The sequence below is a fragment of the Strongylocentrotus purpuratus genome, unplaced genomic scaffold, assembly GCF_000002235.5.
Source record: "Strongylocentrotus purpuratus isolate Spur 01 unplaced genomic scaffold, Spur_5.0 spur5_scaffold_6, whole genome shotgun sequence".
Classification (NCBI taxonomy): domain Eukaryota; kingdom Metazoa; phylum Echinodermata; class Echinoidea; order Camarodonta; family Strongylocentrotidae; genus Strongylocentrotus; species Strongylocentrotus purpuratus.
Genome location: NW_022145612.1, coordinates 7,996,228 through 8,021,186, shown reverse-complemented (window position 1 = coordinate 8,021,186; position 24,959 = coordinate 7,996,228). Strand labels below are relative to the sequence as shown.

Sequence of the window (24,959 nt, the reverse complement as noted above, 5' to 3'; positions counted from 1 at the left end):
AAAATGAAATAAAAAGAAAATAAGCAGTAATTGCTATCTATCTCTATTAAGCTTGCTTACTTCATTTCAGTCTTTGTAGCTGTTTAGAACTTATGGGTAATTTATAATTATCAAGTAACATTTCCATGATCTCGAATTAAACTTATGCCTTCTCTATTAAATTTGATATGTATTTCTACTTATTACATTTAATTTAATAATGTTTAAGCACTAATTCTCATTGCTTTATAGTGCACTGTATGATGTACCCTATATCAAATACACAATACTGTATCCAGAATATGCCATAACTTAATATTTTTGTATTTTTCTAAAATAAAGAAAGTCTATATCAAACAAAAAGACATGTCCATTCAATGTTTCTTTTTAATTTCTTGAATATGTACAATAATGGAAACATTCAAACATTGCATAAGACACACAAGGTCATAAATATGAATCATTCTATACATGGGAATTACATGTATATGTAAATATAAGATACAAAACTTGGTCATAAAGAATAACCTGAAAGAACATATTGTCTTCTGACAGGGAAAAGAGCATTAACTTGTATCATTTTACACTTAAAACAGCCTTTGTGGTTTATAATAGATGAAACAAAGGGTCTGATTTTTCATTTCCTACCACTCTGAATATCCGGCTGATTCTTGCAATTTTTTGTATTTCTTCCCATTGCTTTATTTAGTTTTTTTTTAAGTTGTTTTAGTAAAAATATGATTTAACAACAATTACAATATATCACAACAATGAATGATATTGAAAAATGTACACTTTGACAAAACATTATTAAAACCGGGATTTATAAATGGGATCAATGAAATTATGAAGAAGAAAAAAATGAGTGCCTCTGTAATTCTGAGTAAGGTATCTGTATTATATCACTTTTGTATTATCAGGCTTTTGCCAATTGGTAGTACTTGAAATGCTGTTGCAAACTGGCAACAACGACAGTGGTCTTGTCTTAGCATTGTCTTCAACTATCAAACACACCAAATTCTTTGAATACATACTTAAAGATTTGGCAGCCCTGAAATACAGGAAACTTGACATATTGCCTAATCTAAAGCATTTCAATCTTATCTCCGAAGAAATATGTTCTAATTGACAGTTTTCTTGGCATTGGTAGCGCTAACAAATTTCACTCTATCAGACATTTCCATTGTCATAAATGCATGCAACATTGCCTGCTTACATGTAGAGAATAATAGGAAGAGGGCAGTATATAAACTTAGTTATTACAACATCAACAAGCATAATGCTGTTAAAAATGAATAAATTCAACTATATTAATCTTCCTAAGCCTGGACTATGAGAGCTAGATGGAAAGCAGGAACTGGACCAAGTCTTATATTACAAACAGGACCAGATCAGGACCAGATCCTGACAGTGTTGTCTGCACCTCCCGAGACCAGGAAGTCACCAGCCCTGTCAAACATGACGGCATGGACGGCATCTTCATGACCTGCAAGGCTAGACACCTGCAAGATACAAGAGAACACATACAGTTACCATTTCAACATTTTACAATGACATGCCAAACAGTCGCAGTAATATATCATAGATAACTTTTAAAAAGTATGCATAAAATGTTCTTGAATTTGAAATCAATTGAAAAACAATTATGTAGGCTTGCAAAGAAATGAGTCCCCCCCCCCCCCAAAAAAAAAGGGAAAAAAGGGCAACTTTCCTCTTCAACATTAGAAATGCATATTCTTATAAGTATTTTTTTTTTTAATTAAAAATCGTACACAGGATAATGTGTATCTTAACTTCCAGTAAATTTCCAATCTTAACATGATGACCATGCAACCATGCACGTTAAGAAACAGGTGTCCCAAATTTTTGAGACAGGTTTCAATCACAGTGCCATCTTTTATTCTATTTTTTTTCCATGGCATGCACTATCAATATTTATGAACAAACTTTGAATTTGCAGAAGCAATTTTATTTGTTTATTTGTTTTCTTCTTTTAATCACCATATAGAGGATTAAAGTTTGGGCAATTTATCAACACTATAGCACTATTATAGTATAAGGGTTAATCGCCTTACCTGGCCTGATGTAAGATCCATCATCTTCACCGTTCCATCGTTGCTACCCACGGCCAGGACTGTACCGGATGAGTCAAAGGCCGCCCTGTTGACCGGGTGTGGTCCTACGTCATAGGTCGCCATGGATGCACAGGTCCGAGTGTCCCATACTCGCACCACACCATAGGAATCACAGGAAGCAATGCTGTCACCTCGTAGACTGAATGTGGCGTGGTTGACGGAGTGGACGTGGCCGTAGAAAGTCTGACCACAAAGACCCTGTGGTGGTGATGGGGGGATAATGAGTTTGGAGAAATGAAGTGAGGTGTCTGTAAAGGGGAACTCTGCTTTAACAAAACATTTACCATCAGAAAGATACCCTGGCTACTAGGCTGGAATTGGATTTCACTTAAATAAACCAATAAATAAATCCTCCTATGCAAATAAGGGATATCATCTGTAAATCCCTCTGAAAATAAATCCTACCTATCTAATATTATCATATATATATATTTATATATCTATAAGGTCTGACGAATCTATAAACTATGAAACAAATAGGGATTGATTGAGAAATGTCAGAAATGGTAGCTGAATTGCTGGGTTTTTCCCCCATTGCAATATGAATTTGGATGACACATCTAAGTCGCTGATTCGCTGGAAGAAAGCGAAGGAGCAAAAAGTATTTCAACCATTTTTTGTCATCATTAGAGGCCTTTAACCCAGCCCAAAATCAACCTATGCCTATAAAATTGTGCTAGTCAGGACTTTAAACTCATTAGGCGGGATAGCTCAGTCGGTAGAGCAGTGGTCTCGTAATCCGGTGACCCGTTTTCGAAACCAAGACGATGCGCTAGTGCCCTTTGGTAAGGCATTAATCCTCATTACCAGCTCTGTCAAAGAGGACCTTAAGCCGTCGGCTGTCTGGTTGCTTATTTACAGTAGGTAAAATATCCACTACCACTACCACTACCACTAACTGAATAGACTTTTGAGAGAGCCATCCTTCAGAAAGTAAGAGGTAAACAGATAAGTACGCATGGACTGGCTTTCATAAAATCAGGCCAGTAGAAAGATTGATAGGAATAGAACAGAAATCATTGAGATTCAACTCTCTCCAGGCTTACCGTGCGTGCATCCCAAAGTGAGACCGTCTTATCAGCCGACGCTGTGAGGATGTTGTTGGAGAAGGGCAGGAACATGACAGAGTTCACCGAGTCAGCATGCCCTCTCAGTGTGAATCTACAGCGAAGGCTACAGGTGGAAACAATGTATGATAGCTAGACTTAATGGAAAACAATGGGTAGGTATCAAAAGACCTACCCAAATGGCCTTAGTTAATTGCAACATCAGTAACAACAATTTGTACGCATTTTAACAAGCAAGAAGAATTGTTATATTGCATGCTCATGCACACAAAACAAAATCTTGAGTGTCATGTGACACCTTTTCAGCTAATATGATAGTTGCTAACAAATACGATTTGTTTCTCACGATTTGTTTCATAATTAGGTTGAAACTTTTAATGAATGTAAGAACAGCCGATTGCATATCGTACCTGTTGAGATCCCATATCTTGGAGGTGTTATCCATGGATGCACTAGCTACAAAATCACCAGATGCGTGCCATGAACAACCCCATACTGCAGAAAAGAAGAACAAAATAGGGTCACATCAGAATATGTATTTATCAAACCATTTGTGTTTTTAAATAATAAACAAACAAACAAAAAAGTTCAAAACACATTTTTTCTTCTTCTACAATTACATCATTTATATACTGTAGATTGCAGAATTGTTGAAAAAGAATGAACCATTAATTCCTATTGTATGTTTTCCTCAAGGAGACAAACTATAGATATTTCAAGAACATTCTTCAAAACATTTCTTTTCTTCCAAAAGACAAACTGTAATTATTTTAATATCTTTCTTCCACATTTGTTGGTTGTTGACATGTATAATTATCACTGAATATCATAATAGCAACATGAAGGTCAAACTGTTACCTACCTGCATGTTGATGTTCTGAGAAGGTGTGCACACATTCTGCTTTAGAGAAGTCCCAGATCTTGACCGTTCCGTCACCACCAGCCGTCACAAGCTGAGAACCACTGCACACAACATATTAGGGATCAATCAATCAACTATATATATAAACAGCACCTTTCTCATACGTTTTAGATACCTATCTTGTGCAATGGATATCTTTCATTTGAATTTACAAAGGGTCATGAATCTCGAGATACAATGAAATCATTGAGTATTACTTTAATTAATCTTTTTTTGGGGGGTTACTCATCATTACATTTCTAGAAATAGAAGGAATAACAAATTTAATAATAAACAAAGTTTGATCAGTAATATTATATACCGTTGATTCCTACAACCACTTTCAATATTAACTGATTTGATGAGAATAAGTAAATAATATCACAAGTCAAATAGAGAATGAAGTGATGTTTACTATCAGTGATGATATTGTTAAAGGCCATATTCCAAAACGATATAGTGTTTGAGCTTCAGCTAGCATTTAGTTTGGGTATGTTGTGTCAATGGTTAATTGAAATTGGTGATTCAATGAGTGTTGCAAATTGGCAGCAGGGCAATCGCTGTATAATGCATTATCTTCTTAACAATTTTTATTTCTGGAGAAAAAAATTCTTGAATGAAAGTTGGTAGTACTGGTTTATTGAAATAAAAATCAATCGGGGCTCAAAAGTCGAATTACAGATTTTGTACAATAGAAAAAGCAAACATCAAAATTACAGGAAACAAAATAGTCTGGCAAGCTTTATTACCTTGGATGGAAATCACAATCTGCTATCCAGTCTGTATGCCCCTCGCCCGTCATGATGATGTCACCGCTAGGTATGGACCACATCTTCCAATTCTGATCGTCACTCACCGTCGCTAAGATCTGCTTCCGAGGATGGAGGGCAATCCTGATCACCAAAACAAGAATATGGAGAAGAAACAAATGATGAATGTGATGAAAACGCATCATTTCCTTTACTTATTGCTGAAAACGGTCTCAGCATGACTTGACTGTCTGAAGAAGTTGTATGGCTTCACAGATAATTATTAATTACTCAACATTTTTCCTCCTTGAAAAGATCAAACCTAAAAAAGTGACTGGATATTGATGTTATACATAACAAAAATTTATAATTTTGTTTCACTATAATAGCAACATGTCTGTACTATAAATTAAAGTATTTGAATGGAGTTTATACACAAAGCTAAAGGGAGTAACAATATCATATTAGCAAAATCAATTACTTGGTGTTTAGTGCTGGTCTTCTATATACTGTATTTTCATTATTAGCCAACATTTTTACAAAGGAATGAGACAGGTACTAAATTCTTACACACTATGCAAAAATAAATAATAATAATTAAAAACCGTGCTTATGAAGCGCTTGACACTAAAGTCTCTAAGCCCTATAACAAACAAAATACAATGATAAACAATTAAATATTAAACAAAACAAACAATTACAAATAAACCTACAAATTATAATACATATGAAACAAGGAACACATAAAATACACTGCAGACTCCCCCCACCAACACCAAAAATATCAATATGGAGTTGCAGCTAGGACTTACCCGCTGACAGCCAGACTATGGGCTTGGAAGGTGTGGGTGAGTCTGAACCCACCGGTTCGTGTCAGATGGGCTGATGGACCTTTCACACTAGCAAGCTGTGGGTTTACACCATTATCCACTGGGAACTCTGAATCCTGAAAAACAACAAGATAGTCAGAAGTGTAAATACAAATTTTCATACATTCTGCCTTGGTATTAAGATATGAAAAGATGTCTCATTTTTTCATCGGTTTTATATTTAAAAAGGCAGAGCATGAGTTTCAACCTGTCAAAAGTGTAAAGTTGACTTAACATGTGGGATGAGTATGTGAAGAAATTAAACTACACATATACATGTATATCAGTTTAAAATAGGTCACATTACACTGAAAATCCCAAAGAATGAACATTGGAAGAACAAAAAACATGCACATACACATACAAATATATAAAAACGTTACATAAAAAGGCAATGATTTGATTATGTAAACTGGAACAGATGGTATACAATTTATTCAAAAGAAAATTGCATCCGATTAAATGTAAATGTAATACATAAATCGTAGATAACATTTGATATGTTGCAAAAGGAATTTACTATACCAGTACTGAACAAACTAAATAAAACATGACAATCATGTAAGGGGATAGACTAGATATGGGAAGAGAAATGAGATATGATGAGAAATGGGGGGGGGGGGATACAGGCCTGATCATTCAGCTCCTAACATATTTTTATATTTCAAACTCATAAAGTCAACTTGAGTCTCATACTATATTTAGTGATGGGTTGACTTTGAGGAAGAATTAATTTCCAATCCATAAGGCCCTTGGAACATACTTCTTTCTATCTAATCATATGGATATGGAGGTTCACTGAGTTTGGGGGAGAGACGTTGCTATAATTGTAATATTCAAATAAAATTGCATAACAACATGTACATGTAACAGGATTGTGTTCTCAGTGCCTTAGTGCATAGACATATAATAAACAGTGGAAAGGTGTCTTTATAGACAGGTACGTGGTCTTTCTCTACAGGTGATCACTAATGAAGGTTTGCCTGTAGTGGATTCCCTATACCTTAGGATGTCTTGGTATGGTCTGTTGAGTCACATCCATACTGCTAGGGTCAGGCTGGAAGGGTTCCGTCGTCATCTCACGGGCCCTATGAACATTCTGCTGGGTCGGACCCACACCTGATGCAAACATAAGACGTCGCTCCTCCTTGGTCATCTCTTGTGTAGCGCCCTCTCTCAAGCCACTCTCCAGGCTGCGGAGGGTCGCTTGCAGGGCAGACACCTGCACATGATACAGATAAGATGGATTGGATTTGAAAATGAAAGTGCTGTAAGAACAGATTACTTGTACTACTGTCTAGTGCAATTTTTTTCTTCAAATTCTGCTCCATATTAATCTGTGAAACAAAAAAACTACTAAAGTTCATGTTGTACACTGTTGTTCCTGAATTTAAATTTAGAGCACTGTAAAACCTCTTGAGAAAGAAGCTTTGAAACAGTTTCATGCCATCAAAATAACTGAATCACAATACAAAAATTCTGAAATCCTCAACAAGGTCTGCTATGTAAATGGCCATCGAATAATTCCGGAAAGTTTCAGGTCATCAAAGTATATGAATGTTACAGTATTCCCCTTTGTCGAACCACTTCTCATTCAGTTTTTTAATAAGTGATTGTTTCCAGCAAAGATCAGAACTTAAATTTTGAGAAAAAGGTAAGAATTTCCCAATGTTGACAGCATAATATCTTGGTAATTGTTATTCTTACCTGATTGACAGCTCTGTCTCTCTCGAGCTTGGCCAACATACGTTCCTTCATCACCGCCTCATACTTCTGCTTCAGTTGCTGCAAGGTAGGTTCATAGGAACCATAGTGACGCTTCAGCCTACATTCAATGTGGGAGTTCACATAAAGAAACATTTAGCTCATCCACACTACAATTCTTATTCATCTCTACAGGATAGAACTATAATTTATCTACATATTTTCAAAAGTTCTTCCAGTAGTCTTCACAATGTATCCAGCAAATCAAAGCCCTTACATGTACTTGCTTCAGGTACATCATATACTTTTCATTCAAATTTTCAAGCACAAAATAAAACTTCCAGCACAATTCATTTAAGCAAAATTACAGGTTTTATTAGTGCTACACTTTTTTTCTAAACTCCACAATAAAGTAAATTGATCAATCAATTATTGTTTCTATCTTGACTGACATGAGCGCTATACAAGAACCCACTATTATTATTATTATTATTATCTAACCTTTTCCACTGACCTTTTGATGTCGTCGATCAACTTGTTCTTTTCCTGGACGACCCTCTTGTGATGCATTCGATGGAAGTCCCTCTCCTTGCGTAACTTCACATAAGTCTCCTTGGCTTTCCTATTTAAAGACAAGAAAATATTAACGAATTAACATGTTGTATGAAACAGCAATGAAGTAGGGAAAGGTCACTAGACCTAAGTATGGTCTTTGCCTTCGGGATAATAACTTCCTTTATCAGAAAAATGTCTTGAGATTGCTTTCCAAAAAGTTAATGAAATGGCTATTACTTTAACAAAAATTATGATCGTTCATAACATAAGATCAAATGAAAAGGAATAGCTTTGTATTTGTTTAAGTACTTGGATCTCGCTATCACTCATCATCACTGCTTATGTACTTCATAAATATCAAATCACAAAATGTGATAATTTATTAATTAAAATAGAACCATTTAGACCCCCTCCTATGCCACAAGGATTCTTAACAGTCCTCATAAATGCACTGAAATTTTGACTCATAAGGCTTAAATAAACTTCAAGATAAGGGTACCTGTTTTTGTTTCAAGAGGAAAAATGTAACTATATTTTAGTCACAACATATTGTTTGACACTAAAATTCTTATGCAGGATTTGCTATCCTGGATGGCAAAGAATTGGTTGAATCCAAGAATGAAGAGTTTTTTCAACTTACATGGCAGCATCCCTGAACCTGTCCACATCAGTACGGAGAAACTTGACCTGATTATCGAGCTGTTGATTGCGGCAGTAGATGTCAGGTACAGTGCCAACGTCCTCCTCATTCATCAGACCACGTTGCTGGAGCTCATACCTGGGGGAAGGATAAGAACCATGATGAGAAGGTTACTCAGTGTCAAAGACATGATTCTTGGACAATTAATATAAGGGTACACAAAGACACTACTTCTAGTTAACAATTGGATGGCTCAAGTCTCTCTCCCCTTCTCTCTCTTTCTCTCTCTTTCTCTCTCTCTCTCTCCCTCTAACTATTTTCCACAAGCATGAATCCTGCTGGTATTCATTCTCTTTCTCCATTCTTCCCCAAAGCACTATCATTCAAAATTAAACACAAGCAGAAAAATATTCAACTAGAGACATAAATAGTTATGAACACAGAGAAACTAATTCCAAGATATTCCAATATAATCCAATCTTCTTTCAAAGGTAGGATTTCATTCACTCTGGAAGACAAGTATGACAAATTTCAAATTTTAAGTATTGACCCCCAAAATCCAGGTTCTAATTACGAATTGTCATGAAGTTCAAAGGGGTTATAGATATTCACTAGCATAGAAACTGATGTAATCTCTGATTGATTGATAATACTTACCACTCTGTTTGGAAGCAATCCAAGGTACGACTCATTCCCATCTTGACCAGGAAATTACGGACAAAGTCATCAACGACCTCTGGCCTCTGAGTGACAGGTGGAGGAATGAGACCTTCCTTTCTCTTCTAATCATCATACAAGAATGAGGAGAGAAGGGTGAAAAGGATAAACGTGATAAGCAAAGGAACATTAGAATGCTGTCAAGTTTCACCACTAGCACATACACGTAGGTGCATTGTTATACATGCATACATTACATGTTTACTTTCCGATCAAACCCAAGTGAAATTCTGAGACATTAACTAATCCTGATTTTTCTGAAGAAGTCTAGCTTTATAGATTGGAATCAAATCTTTTATCCCATTGAATAATTTATTCATTCATTATAAGGGTTAATACAGGGGCCACACTGTTCCAGTAGGTAATGAGTCATGTGAGATCATCAGGGAAGGATTTCGGCTACCGGTATCTTAGAAAAGCATTTCTTCCCTTCATACCCTCAGAGGCTCTATTATCAAAATCAAAATTACTCCTGAGTGTACACAAATATAGATCTTATGTGATTATTCAAGTGGATTTGGCGCCTTATAAATCATATGTATTATTATTATTATTATTATTCATTCACATTAATCCTCAAGCAACACCTACAAAAGTACATGTATATCTAACCCAAAGGAAACCTCAACTTACAGCTGCTTCCTGGTCTTCCTGTGCTTCCTGGATAGTACGCACAGCATTATTAAGATCCTCATCAATTTCTGCAGAAAGAATGATTATGAAAATCCATTTGAAATAAACTGGGTGAACAGAGTTTCTCCATGCATACTATTCCATTTCAGACTCATATCAAGTTCCATTCAAAAGGAAAATTTTCCTTGCCATGTTTGTTTAGAAATCTTTGTAGCCTTTGTAGATTTAACTTTAATACAAATCAGTAAGAACTTACGATTTTCAAAATTTCAGCAGGTCTTATTTTGTTTATTACTTGCACATCATCAACGTGCCCCAGTTTTTACCATCTTCTTTCATGAATAAATACAAACACTTTTTTGTAAATGTCTGTCACTACCAAGTTTAATACATGAAGTGAATTCAATTTTTGCAACTCATGTTACTACCGGTACTGCTATGAAAGCTGTATAAGTCACATGTTATTAAAAGTGAAAAATTAAATTATCTTTTCTGACACATTAATGAATAAAAATCCATATCAAACTTTAAACTTCTACCCCTCCAAAAAGAAAAAGAAATTTGGAAACCTAGCATATTTCACCTTTAATATAATAAAGTCTAATATTGAAACAGCATTTACATGTATGTATAGTAAATACAGCACTCCTGAAGTTTAGATATTAATGCAGCTTTAAATATTTATGCAGCTTCAATGAATTTTAATAATTATTCATCTCACTGTAAGCAAAGAGGTACTAACATTTAGCAAAATATATCCTGTTTGATTAACAACTTACCAGAGACTAAATCGTCATCAATAGGGATCTCCTCATATTGGAACTCATCATCAGAATCCTCAGTGATTGTGGCACCTGGCAAATATGGTCATTAAGGAACATCTAAAAGTACCTCATCATCAAACTGTATACTTAAGTAAACATGTCAAAGGTCTAGGATGGATGCATAACAAACTGTCAACGGTTAGGTTTGGATTTAGTAGATCTAGACTAGACCCAGACTCTTTTAACCGGTAGACCCTATCTTGTTTTTTATTCATTTTTAAAAATGTTTGTTTAATATCTTTTTTCCCCCTTTCAATTTTGCAACTAGATGATAAGAGCATACAACAAATTATCTTTTTTTCTTTACTTTCATTCATTTATTTATCTAGAAAAGTCTATTAGTTTATTTATTATTTTTTAAATTTTAATTAGATCTAGATCTAGATCTAATATTGGTCTTTACAATACAACTTCTTTTGGAGTCCATAAAACTGACAGGACAGAAAAGGGTGATTTCCACACATGAACTATCATATTGCTGAAACTAAACACACACACACACATGCTCATACTCTACTGACTACCGGTACTTACTGTCTCTAGCAGGGCTTAAATTAATCCAAAAAATTAAATTAAATTAAATTATTCACTGTATATATATATTTTGAACCTGGATTGAGGCCTACACACATTTTGGACATGGCACACACCACACTGCAGTGCGTAATCTTCGTTGTATGAAGTAGCATTTACCGAGGAAGAAGAAGAAGAAGGCCACCAAGGCCATGGCCTTGGATGCCCCTTGGCCTCAATGCCCCTCTCATTGGCCTTGGAGATTTTTTGTGCCCTTTCCAATTCTTCCCATTTGTGCTGTAATATAGGAATGTGCCCTACAGAAAAGTGGCCTTGCCCTAAAAATATTGAAATTTAAGGCCTGCTCTAGTGAGAACACCACACAAAATTACGAAGGGCATGAACCAGAGACAGTGTTCTTATAATTTTTTATCATACAAAAATTGATAAAAAGTTAAAGGCGTCAATATTCTTGAAGAATGAACGCCAATAGCACTAAACGACAACAGCAACAGTCTGATCACTATCTTCTTCATCCTCCTACAGTCCTACTAACACTACTATTAGTATTTCAAGTTCAAAGTTGTCGGAGATCAACACCACCAAGCTGCCTGCTTTGAGACACAATTATCAGTACACGGGACTACCCTTCAAAATTAATTGGCGATTACTAGTCATGCATGCGAGTAATTTTCATTAATTTGATTCAATAATCAGTGATTTCCATTATTAATGAGTAAGGTAAGTTTTAAACAATATAAATATAGACACAAATCATCATTAAAGGATACGTTCTAGGAAATAAGCGCCTTCTTCTCCGATTCTTTCACCAGACGAAGCCATGGTTGTTGATAGTTGTTGCTACGATCACAGCGCATGCGCGCGCAGAGATGAGCTTGCGGCGCTAGGCTCCGATGTTAATCTACTAAAAAATTCTGACACTCCGACTCTAGGTCGCAACTCTTTTCCCAGATTCAACTTAGAGCTAGAAGCAAGTCCCGAAGTTTCAATCATTCTCCTTCTCATTATTCTCCTCCTTTAATTCTTATCCTATTTTTCACTTTTATTCTTTTATACTACCACTTTTTATATCACTGCACCTCCACAAAAAGTTCTTCTGAGTTAAAAAGAGTGAGAGAAATAGGCCAGTGAAAGATAGCTGAAAGTTATAAATACAGGACAAAAAAGAAAATACTCATGATTTTTTTCAAAGTTCAGAGCAAAGAATGTGTCTGGCCATGTGGGATGTAATTATTTTGTGGACTGCTTTATTTGGATCTTCAGATAATTCACTCAATCTAATCTATTTCCAAAGTGAAAAGACACTGTATTCTTCCTGATATCAATTTTTATTTTTTTATTTTTTATTTTTTCCCTCTCTACCCAGTATGTATCTTCTTCAATATCTACTGTGTTTGCTTTGCACCAGAACATGAACAGTTCTTGCTCACTTTTGGTGCCAATCCATTTAATGTGGTTCTTTAAAATTTAATATTCTAGCAGGAATTTTGAACAAAATGTATTTTCATTATGGGTAAAGGTGCTTTAATTGCTGACCCAGGTGCGATATACAATTCAAAATTCAATACTAACACGCCTGCATGCAAACAAAAAAGATATCATATTCCGTCAATTCAATGGGTTTCATATATGTTTTAATATATTCAATAAAGTCTTGTGAATGATACAGTTTAATAATATACTGTACACATAGTACTAATGATTCTATCATGAATACATGGAATATCGGAACTCATAAAACTCAAGGTGATTATTAAGGTTACTTGAACAAAAATCACAAAATCATCTACAATATTTACACACCCATAATAACACATTTTACTACAGTTGATTGAAGATCTAAAAGATAAAAGCGTCATTAGACCAAAGGTCAACAAAACTTATATGTTGAACCTTTAGTCTATACAGTTATGTAGCTGATGTTTTATGGGAGGGAGGGGGGGGGGGTCAGAAATATTCCAAACAATTGGCTTGTGAGACCAAATCTTGTGTGCAGTCAATCTCTTGGGCCTTTAGGGCCAATCTGGTCATGTTAAACCTATGTTTATCTGGGGGGTGTTTCACAAAGATCCTAAGTAGAACTTAACACTAAGTTGGACTTAAAAGTTATGGACAGCCATTGGAGCCTTAAAACAAAATATATTCAAAAGCAGAAATTCAAGTATTTTAGACTTTTTATAAATTCCACATCCAGAACATGAACTCTCCTTGATGATAGAAAATATGAATGATTTGTATCAACATTTTATGCCTTTCAAAATAACTTTTACAAAATATTTTCAAAGATGCTAATGGCTTTCCATAATTTTTAAGTCCAACTTAGAGATAAGTTCAACTTAGAATCTTTGTGAAACATCCCCTGGAATGATATAAAAGTCAAGTCCTTGCATCTATTGCTGTACCTAGGGACAGGCTTTGAACTCTACCTGTAAAATTGTTTCTCTAAACCTGGTACAACTGAACCCAAAGATTTGTGTTGGCAGATAAAGTACTTTTCATAATATTGAATTATTTGTATGTAGAATTATCACTCATGTGAGTGCATTACACAATCAATGTCTTTTTCTCTTCACCAATTCTATCATTCTTTCTACAGAGAACAGCTCATTCTTACTATAAACAGAATCTTTCGACAACAAAAAAGTAAGAGTGAGGAAATTATTTCCAATGATAAATCATGCATGAAATACATGTAAATTAGTAACACCTTCAAATCAAAGATAAAAAAATACCCTAATTACACAAAATAGTTGATATACATGTATCTCTATTTAGCAGTACTTTGAGGTTGAACTTAGCACAACCCAATTGGCAATTAATTCATTTATGTTGTAATCAATATTTTCTACAAACTCCAAGCACTAAATAACACACAAACTGCAGACATCATTTAATATAAAGTTGAATTAAATATTAATTAAGCTTTGTTTACACATGATAAAGTAAACTACGGTACCTCAAAAACAAACAAACATCACTGCAAAATAAAACTGTCGAAATTAATGTGCACATCTGATAACGCCCTGCTAATACACATCAGGAGCTTTCCACTTGCCATTAATTAACACATAAACCAGAGTTTTTATTTGCCATAGTGCTTTTTGGTTGCAGGCCAAAACCCTTGTCAGTTGCCATGTGTAACAGTGTCTGCAATATGAGACTATATTGACAGCATACAACATAGGCTCTCTACTTTAGCCGATTCAAAATCTAGACAATAATTTTAATCTTAATTGACACAGAGACTCACAGAGCTAGACTCTGGTCAAGGCTTCATTCATTGTGGTGAAGTGTCTGTTTCTGTGCATGCAGAGTAGTGTTATTTTGTTGTAGTTGTATTTACCTAGGAAAGATTCAACAATTTACATCTTACTGGCAAAAAATACCCCAAAAGAGGTTGAAAATGGGTAATTTCTCAACATGATTATCTCCTCATAATAACCTCATGATGGAAGTTAAGGCTAGAAAAGATTTATGGACTACGCATTACAAATTTAAAAAAAAAAAAAATTGATTACTATTAAAAGCAATGGGGGAAAAATCCATTTGCTGTAGGTTTGTATACCAAGATGGCATTGAATTTAGGAGCAAACAAATAAAATATTTAAAAATATTATAATAAAGAATTATCTAAATCACTGAACTTCATAAATCCGAAAGAAAAAAAAATAACATCCATGCTGATTTAAATAAAAAAAACACGTTTGTGATGGCAAGAGTCAAAATACTAATTAAGGAAATAAAAGTGTAATCACCCTGGTTGTTTTTCACATGAATGTTTTCTAAATTTATTCTCTATATATTTTTGGTATTTTAAAGTACACTAGACTTTTTTTCTTATATTTTCTCATGCAAAAAAAAATGGAATATAGACCCCCAAAAATGTGTAAGCTTCAAAACAAAATAAAGATGGAAAAAATATATTCTGGGTTGAAAATAGTCAAACACAAAATTATTCTGTGCTGTTTTTTCACTATTTTCAGACCATTATATGTTGACTTAGGCATTTTCAAATTTGATTGGCAATAAACAGTCACGTACAAGGCCTTTACAGTACAACAGATTACACACCATAAAAAGCTAAATAAACCCAACACTATAATCCCTGTTCACCCTTTCAACAATTTATACCTGTGTCATTTTTTAAGGAAAACTTCCCTATATGCAGCATTTTAAGATCCTGTAAAGAATGTTTTTTTAATGTAAAAATATATAAACTTTCCATGAATACATACATAGTTTCACAATATAATTAAACAAATTCTAAAAACTTCATATCAACATCTCATGGATGTTTTTATTAAAGGGTAGGTCCAGAGTAAGCTGAGTAAGATATCTAGGGGAACTACAACAGGGCACGGAAATTACCCTTGAATTGATTTCTTGAAAGGGTATGTTTATTTGATAATCGATATATGAAAGATAACTTTACATTAAAAACTGTATCTGAAAATCTTAACCGTATCTAGTGTGCACTTTCTTCTTTCTTTCTGCTGAGTGTACATTAGATAAATACACTTTATCACAATAATAATTAAGAACAACTTACATGTAAGCAACACAAATAATAAAATTAGGTAAAGTTTTGATTTACTTTCAAAAATATAATATGAATCAAATAATGCAAAAGTTATGTGCTAAATTTTAAAATTTAAAAACAAATAAATTATCTAAAACAATCACTCAACTACACAATTTCATCAGTAGCAAGAAAATGTCCACTCATTGATGTACATTTTGACACCCCTGTTTAAAACTTTAAAAGCCATTTTAATTTTCACACGTGAATAGTGACCGCAAACATGGACTGTTTAAATGTATACAAATAATAATAAATGTTTCTTACAGTTTAAATATATCTAGTGCCTTTCATCACACAAGTAACGGACTATATACATGTACATGTACATGTATAGTGCACACAGTATTTTTATCCAGAAATATTGATGATTGAATAACAAGTTGATCATTGGGGGATTCAAATCATCTACCGATTACCATCAAAAGTGGGTGTAATAATTTAAAAGTCCTGTATTTCAAGGAGAGGGGGGGGGGGGGGGGGTAGACAATGGACAGGTTTTACATATTGTGCATACCAGCAACAACTACCCACATGGGGGGGGGGGGCAGATTTCCCAAATAAAACAAACTGCTAGGAATAATATTGTATGCTCTCTGGTAGGATATTCTCTGTGCCGTCCCAAATGATGGTGTTTGTTGCTTTATGTTAGATATGCATGTGCATCAGATACAGTCTGATATCAGCTAGCTTTGATGCATTGTGCAAAGAATTTCTTTCATGTGTTGTTGAACATACAGGTAAGCACTGCTGTTAGTATGTCTTCTATATTTAGTGACTCATACTCATGACAGTCCAAGTTACATCCTAATAGTGCTGATTCTAATATTTGTGGAGATATAAACATGAACATTTGTACACGTAGACTCGTGACAATATTTATAACAGTTTTTGAATACACACAGAAACTTCAACATGTTTTCTTTGATTGAACACTGTTTTTCTTCATCTTTTTCCTTTAGCTTTGTTCCCATATGCCATGGTAAATAACAGCGGGAACACAGCCAGAGCAAGATAAATGTACATGTAACATGATTCACTTTCTGACCCCTGCATCTTATAACACTCAGATTACTAAGGATGCATATTACCTTTGTTACACCCAGATTCACTTCCTCACACCACTCGCCTTTCCAAAAGACAAGCAGTTCACCGCGTCATATACTGTATGAACGAGCCTTTCAAGGATTTTTTTCGTTCAGTGAGGAGTATCTTTAGATATAATTCAGCATAAGTACATTGAAAGAATGGAACACAGTTTCAGCATTGCATGGGATCCTTGTGATATTTTCTAGTTTGGTCATTAGGTTGCCTTCTGATTCTGTAGATTCCATTCCACCTTGAAAAAACAATCCCAGGAATTCCACTCATGATCTCTCTACAAATCTCCACAGTAATGTTCATCTCTTTTCCTTTTTTTGTTATAATAGCCTGCAGAATGAACGCTCTGTTTCAATTTGGTACTGCTCACAATTCATACCTACAATGTACAAGTAATTGTTGTCTGTGTAATAGTATAAATGATGACATCATTCCATCGTTTCGGGGATTTCCCTATCATCAATGACGAGTGAATGGACGAGGCCCTCTCTCCTCTTACCGCTGCTGACTGCTTTGATGTAACAAGCGCGTCCTGACAGCTCAAAATGGGTCTCTGTACCATCCTCCACAAACTCACCCTGGGAAGAGAGAGACAAAGAAAACACAATGCAAGCACTGATCAGGGAAATATATATGACAGGAGGGAGAGATAGTAGGGCAATTTAGACATATGAAGAGGCAAAAGTTGGTAGAGACATCTCTGAAGGCTTGTTAAGATATGGTTTTAAGTTTCAATAAATGGCAACTGTGTGCAACAAAGGTCCTCTGCGTATTCACAGAGCTCTGTGTTACAAGGTACAAAAATGTTAAACGATTTACATTTTACGTCATCATTAAAAAAAGCTGCTGTTTTTCTGCATCGTATTTGAACAAGCCTTTAGACAGGAAGATGGACAGGCATACAAGACGACTTGACATATCATCAGGCAACTAGATTGTTGCATGTTAGAAACCCACAGATTGATAAGACATGTTGTATATTACAGGTTTAGAGGAGTAGGCAAACAATTCAATGTGTATCATTTATGTATCATTTAAGAGAAAATAAGGAAAAAGTACATTTTCAAGCAAAGGGTGCATTTTTTAAATGAATGACTGAACATGTAATAAATTGGAGGTTTGGAGGAGTTATATGAAAATGTTTATCACATAAAATAAAGAAAGGGTACATTTTTAACTTAATGATAAAGTCTATGCAATCCCAATCTCAAGTTGAATCAAGAGGGTTGGGCAAGCCGTATATACAATCAGATGGACTGACACAAGAATGATGTGAGAATGAGAGTTACATGGATAAAGACAGTCATGTTGAGTAGCTATATAAAATATCTTTTTTGTGAGGATTTGGAAGAAATTAATTAGCACATGAGCAGCTCATGAAAAATTAATGAGAAAGGGTTTGAGTCAGATGCAAAGTACATACAGAGTGTGCAAGCCCATGTAAAGTGAGGGAGGGAGAGAGAGAGAGAGAGAGAGAGAGAGAGAGAGAGAGAGATGGGAGGGAGGATGCTACAAAGATTAGCCTGTATTGTACATTAGTTTTGATATGACTACAAATGTACTACACTATAACATGATGATATATTCTGAAACATGTTTGAAATACATGTATTTGCTGTATGGTTTCTTCCATACAACATAATATAATTTTGCAGACTTTCACACATATACGGCAGTTTTGCCTCCCTAAAGCATAATGTCCCTTGATGAGCACTCGTGCAAGCTAATTACTCATTTCACACACCATTGGACATGCAGACATAAAAGCCAGACATATCATTATTTGAATCACTAGCGCTACAGACATTAAGTTTGAAAATATGTCCATTACGTTATTACATAGTAATGATCAACTAGTATCAGAGAGGCATGGCTTTTTAATAAACATCTACCTCTTTCGTTGTACACAGTGTACATACATTTACCCTCCTCTTGGGTAAAACAATCAAAATTAAATTCCTTTGTATGACGACATGTACATGTACATGATTGCCATGACATCAAAAGCTAGTATTCTATAATTGTAAACGAACTACTGCAGCCTCTAACCCTTTTTAGTCACTATTTCATCCACATACCAGTATTGATTTTTTAGTATTGATTTCAATATCAACTCAAGCCAATTCTGGGATGCTTTCCACAGATATACCAAAGTACCAAACCCATTGTCATATATCAAGGAGCCATTCATTGTCATGTCATGGCTATTAGAAGAATTCATTTTAAATTGGCAATTAAACACCTCATTTCCTTCTATCATTAGTACATGTACAAGTCTTTTTGAGTATTAGCACAAACATATTTTCCTTCTGGTTTATACCAAGATACAGTACATCCATAATTTCTATTCAGGTTCATCAGTTCAGCAGGGTCCTAATTAGATTAATTATGAAGATGTCTTTTAAAGGTCCCCACAGACATGATTATATCCTCTTCCTAAATTATTGGCAATATTCATAATTTCAGAGACAAAAATAGCATATACTATATAGGCATTTATAACCACTCCATCCTGCTAGTGAACTGCTTTTGAATTGAAGATCAAGAAAGCTAAAATAAATATGTCTCTAGCAGACCAGGGTGTAATTATATATTACATTTGATCTATCATTTTGTACCATAGTACCCAAGTAGTCTTGCTCAGATATCTTGATAAATGCAAAGTATAATAGAAAAAATAAAGTACCACAAACGGCACATGTACTGTACATGTACTCCAGCTTCAGTATCTATTGTTAAGTTTGTGCTAAGTTCAGTATCTATTATAAACAAGGAGTACGAGACATTGTTCATATATTTGAAAATTCCTGTCTTTCATTATCCTTTCCAGGGCCAGATTCCAATAGATTTGACCATTTCTCAAACTAATGCCTCAATGACCATGATGGTTGAACAAAGTGATCAAAAAGACCTTGTCAGAGGTTTGCATTACACCATCACCAAACCGACCTGATTATGGCAATTGAGATAATGTAACTTGTTCAGTCAGGAATCAACCTTTTTGGTGTGATCAAGATATCACTTGGCAACAGCTATCGCATGCACTCTGCGTCAAGCAGTATATACAGTGTAGTTTCAAATTTAAAACAGAAATATAGTGTGTACTTACTGCTGTTTCTAGAACATGACCATCACACCAAACTTCCATAGAATCTTTCTCTGCAAAGAATAACAATAAGAAACAATCACATTCATGAAAATGATGTTAAAATTTGTTTACTTGTATTCCAGTACCATATGTTATTAATTATGCATTAAGAGAGAGAGAGAGAGAGAGAGAGAGGGGGGGGGGGGGGGAGGGGAGGAGGGAGAGAAAAAGAGAGAGGGGAAAACAGCATACATGTATATAAGCTGTACATGAGATACAATGTAAGCCTGATCAAATAAATTACATTGTTGCAAATGTTGTCGCCAAATGTACTTTATTGCAGATAATGACAAAGTAACAACAAAAAATGATGTGAACATCAGTATCTCACCAAGAACTATCCTATGTCCAACTCCATCTATCGTTGGTGTCCAGACTTTGCAGGTTCTGCTCCTCTGCTCCACAAACTTCTCCAAGCTCTTGCCTCCAACCTCCAATTGGTACTCGTATGCAAAACCGCTGCATGCATCTATGTTAATGACTGCCCTGGTACCACTTATGGTGAACGTTTCCCTGCCAACCAGCTTGAACATCCAATTCTTCCTGCATATCTCCTGTAAATTTCGAAAAATTTCTTGATATATTACAATACATAGACAAAAGCAAACACAATTGTCTATATTCATATTGAGTCTATTTAATCTATTCATCGAGTGTCTAATTTGCAAAATTTCTTGATATATTACATGGACAAAAGCAAAAACAATCGCCTACAGTCTACTATATATTCATATTAAATTAAATCTGGTTTAACTATTTAAATCTATTTAAAGGCCCACTGCACTACTTGTAGCTACTTGCGCCCTCTATATAACAAACAATGCCTAATCGGTGACCATTGGTCCCCCACGATCCTCTTTTTCTTATGTTAACTGATAGCTGAGTTGATGAGATAACCACCTGTCCAGTGACCTTGCAGGGCGGTCTAATCTCTCCTGTAAACTATGGCAGATAAGCTTTAATTTATTCCATGGAGTGCCTAATCTTCCTTGACATTTCCATACATATTACATTCAATAAGCAAACAACTGAACAAAATGAATCAGATAATGACATGAAATAAGTATATTTGATTTTTATATCCATGATTCATTCATCATTTAGCTACACATAATTTGGTAATTTTACGAGAATTAAAATTTGACATTTCTTCACTTAATAAACCATAGACAAAGACTTACCACAGAGACGAGACCTAAACCTGGACGTCAAAGTTCACCATTTGGTTTGCATGTGGATATCCTAATCATCTCCTCTCCCCCCATCCTAAAAACCGTTTCTTACATACCTCTCTACCAGTTTCAATGTAGTTATAGTTATCCTCCAGTGACCGAGGTGCTCACTGGATGCAATCTCAGGTCTATACTTTACAAATAGGCACATTCTCCACTCCTCCTGGAGTGGCCTGTTTCACAGTGTTTCATGACTGATCTTACTTACAGGAGCAAGTTGGGGATTCTCCTTTAAAGTTCTACATATGTACATGCATGAACCTGTCTTAAGGAAATTAGGCATCTGGTTAGCCATACATAGTGTATTTTTTTGTGTTTGGTTTGGTTTAGTTTGCTTACTCAAGTAATAAAATGGTAATGGGATATATACAGGTACATCGGAAAATTAATTCATAAAACAAAGATATTCTGTGGACATCATTACCTTGCCATCTACGAAAATGACCCTCTTTCCGCTCGTAGTCCCATGCTCAAACTGAACCTTGTGAATCCCATCACTTAGAGAAACACTCCACACAGCAACAACGTCAGCCATTTTAAACAAGATTTACCCTGATTCCTGCTGTAAAAAAAAGATCAATGTGACAGAGAGTTTTTAGAAATGAGCTAAGACAACATGCAAGCAATGTAAAATTCCCACTAACTACATGTACATTACAGTGTAGTGTTTGCAGACATAAAATATAGAGCATCTCTATATATTTTTCTAGTCCATGACTACAGATGTCAAGATTTCATGAAATAAACACCCACTAGTATGGGGTTAGGATATAGCCCACCACCAGGGAGACCACAATCACTTTCGAGAGAAGAAGTTCAAGCTACTAATCGGACAGTTTCAAATAGACTAAAAGCTTCAGTCTCTTATATACTGTACATGTAGATCGTCGTTCCACTGAGTCGAGACTATGTCTGGTTCCATACACTGTCATACAGCATATCACTTCCACAGCAATTCCTTATCACGACTTTGAACCTGTTATATCTATTTAGAATGCCATTTTAAGGCAACTTTAAGTAAGTCTATGGGCAGCTTAAAATTAAAACAGAAATTTTGTTATAAAACTTATTTCTTAATCTTCAAGCTCTCATTTCACTGTAAAGTTCTTAGACCTATTTAGTTTTAATAAAAAATCATTGTAAAAACATACAAACTGTTCTTATAAGGTTTTATGAGACAAATATCATTTTTACATACATTGGTCTACCACAGAAAAGTCGCTGAAGTCTGTACCTGTAATTATAGACTCATGAGAATTGACAACAATTATCATGTAGGTATTTCTCAAGATATTTTCCATTTCCAAGCCCAATTTTGATACAACTCATATCACATAAATATATTTGATAAATAAATGTGAAAATTATGAGACATAAAAATATATTTTTTAAAACTTATTTTCTTAACTTGTAAAAAATTCAGGGTCTTCTTTCGATGGGGTATTATGAGATACATGTATGGTATCCTCTTACTTGCAAATTTCCATTTTCTCGTCGCCAAAGCAACCTCAAGTTTCATCAACTTTATACATTTGTAGATCTTGATCTAGCTAGATCTATCGGCGCTACTGCAGTTCCGTATCCATTTTTTTTAGCAGTTTAATACCGATTCTTAGCAAAGAAATTTTAGCCCAATTTTTAACTAATTTTAATCATAATCATATATTGTATTTTCCACCTGAATTTGGATCACATCCGACATCGGAAAGCCTCCGTTTAGGGCTTCGATGTCGACGTCGTCGCCGTCGCTCAGTACCGTGTCCGCGCTATAGCTCTGCACCTCAAACTGAAGCTATCAGTCTAAAATTATGCAAACTTCGCGTATGCTTTATGGTATAACGCACATGCACGATACCATAAACTATACGAGAAGCTTGCATAATTTTAGACTGATAGCTTCAGTTTGAGTTGCAAAGCTGTAGCGCGGACACGGTACTGAGCGACGACGTCAACATCGAAGCCCTAAACGGAGGCTTCCCGATGTTGGATGTGATCCAAATTCAGGTGGAAAATGCAATATATGATTATGATTAAAATTAGTAAAAAATTGGGCTAAAATTCCTTTGCTAAGAATGGATATGAAACTGCTAAAAAAATGGATACGGAACTGCAGTAGCGCCGATCTATCATACACTGTATATGTTTTCATGCAAATTGGGTGTTTGTATTTTGTGCTACCACTAACTTAGATTTTTGCTTTTTCATCCAGTTTGAGTGAAATTGAGCCTCTTAATCAAATTTGATAATTCACGATAAAATCAGACGGATCGTGGCAAAGAATATATTTTTTTAGCTAATACTAATAGTCTATCAAAATAATTAATTCGTTGCTGCAGATCATGTGGTTTTGTGAAACGGTTCATCCACTTCCTGACATCTCTGTTGCTAGGTCGCCAACAAAGTATACGACTGTCATGGAGTTGGTTTCATAAAACGACCCCCTGGTGTTCATCATATGATGGTTCATTAATTTCTGTCAAACATCAATTCAAACAAATTCTGTCAAATTTCTGTCAAACTATTCCTTAATCCCTAACATTTAGACCCTAGTCTGCCGCTCGACACCAACAAATTAACAAATTTCTCTATTGATCAGCTAGCCAATCTTTGTGGACTACACCCTTAATACTGAAATTTTGATCTATGGTGGATAACCTATCAGCTATCCCATTTTTAGCAACGCGGCGTCTTAAATCCATTGGCAACGGGCGCCGCGGCCTGCTCCATCGCTAGCAACAAACGGAGCCGGCCCAGCCCGGCAGGCGAAGGGTACTGCTTCGGCCCGGGATTGTTCCCAATCAAGTCGCACACTTGCAGAAACCCATCACACACGTACAGAGCACGGCACGAATAAAAACTGCTCTCTCACATTTTTTTATTTGTTACATAAATTTAGAAAGTTAGATCTCACATTCAAATTCACACTGATATAATTAAAATGACACATAACACTTACCGTATAATGAATCTTTACTGTGAAAAGACTCCGATCATTATAGAACGCTCACAGCGAGACTACGTACCAGTACCACACACCACACACTCACTGTATATAGAGGTCAGTGAGTAAACAAGACAGCAATAACAAGAACAACATAAAATATTTAACGACGGGCGCGGACCGGGTGGGGCGGTCCACAGAACTGGATTATACGTTCCAGTTCTGTGGGGCGGTCGCGTTAATTGCGAATAAACAATCAAGGATGTGTTTTTGTTTTGTTTTCTTTTTCTCCATATTTATATGATAATCACTTGCACTGGCGTACTTAGAGGCTTGGAGCTGCTGCCCTCCCCCCCCCCAAAAAAAAACTATTCCAAAAGGGGAGAGAATTAGAGAGAAAAGAAGAAAGGAAAGAAGAAAATGAATGGACAAGGCACTGATGTGCACAAAAATTCAAAGTCTCACTCTTATATTATTATAAAGCTCGCTCGGTCACTACGCTCCTTGCATAAAATGTGTTCACTTTCAAATGAAGTAGATTTGTAATCCGTAAGTACATTAGTAAGGAAGGAGTCGACATCCAAAAAGGATTGTTTCGAAAAAAAACTGCCTGATATAACCTATTCCCATAAAGAGAAAAGTGTAGACATT

The 24,959-nt window shown here is 35.2% G+C and overlaps 2 protein-coding genes across 2 annotated transcripts; both read right to left on the bottom strand.

The window, feature by feature from the left end:
* Window positions 1-343: 343 nt before the first annotated feature.
* On the bottom strand, window positions 344-12,174 carry LOC590877 (sperm-associated antigen 16 protein). Its single transcript, XM_790464.5, has 15 exons — window positions 12,078-12,174; window positions 10,729-10,803; window positions 9,950-10,017; window positions 9,257-9,381; window positions 8,600-8,737; window positions 7,919-8,026; window positions 7,408-7,525; window positions 6,704-6,922; window positions 5,644-5,777; window positions 4,832-4,975; window positions 4,044-4,144; window positions 3,592-3,676; window positions 3,161-3,287; window positions 2,055-2,312; window positions 344-1,481 (listed from the first exon to the last, which is right to left on the bottom strand). The coding sequence occupies exons 1-15, from the start codon at window positions 12,127-12,129 to the stop codon at window positions 1,371-1,373; spliced, it is 1,863 nt and encodes a 620-aa protein (XP_795557.4). The 5' UTR covers window positions 12,130-12,174; the 3' UTR covers window positions 344-1,370.
* Window positions 12,175-17,291: 5,117 nt separating this feature from the next.
* Window positions 17,292-24,381, bottom strand: LOC115919228 (fas apoptotic inhibitory molecule 1-like). Its single transcript, XM_030972498.1, has 5 exons — window positions 24,324-24,381; window positions 21,792-21,926; window positions 20,467-20,689; window positions 20,097-20,146; window positions 17,292-17,565 (listed from the first exon to the last, which is right to left on the bottom strand). The coding sequence occupies exons 2-5, from the start codon at window positions 21,900-21,902 to the stop codon at window positions 17,416-17,418; spliced, it is 534 nt and encodes a 177-aa protein (XP_030828358.1). The 5' UTR covers window positions 21,903-21,926; window positions 24,324-24,381; the 3' UTR covers window positions 17,292-17,415.
* Window positions 24,382-24,959: the final 578 nt, after the last annotated feature.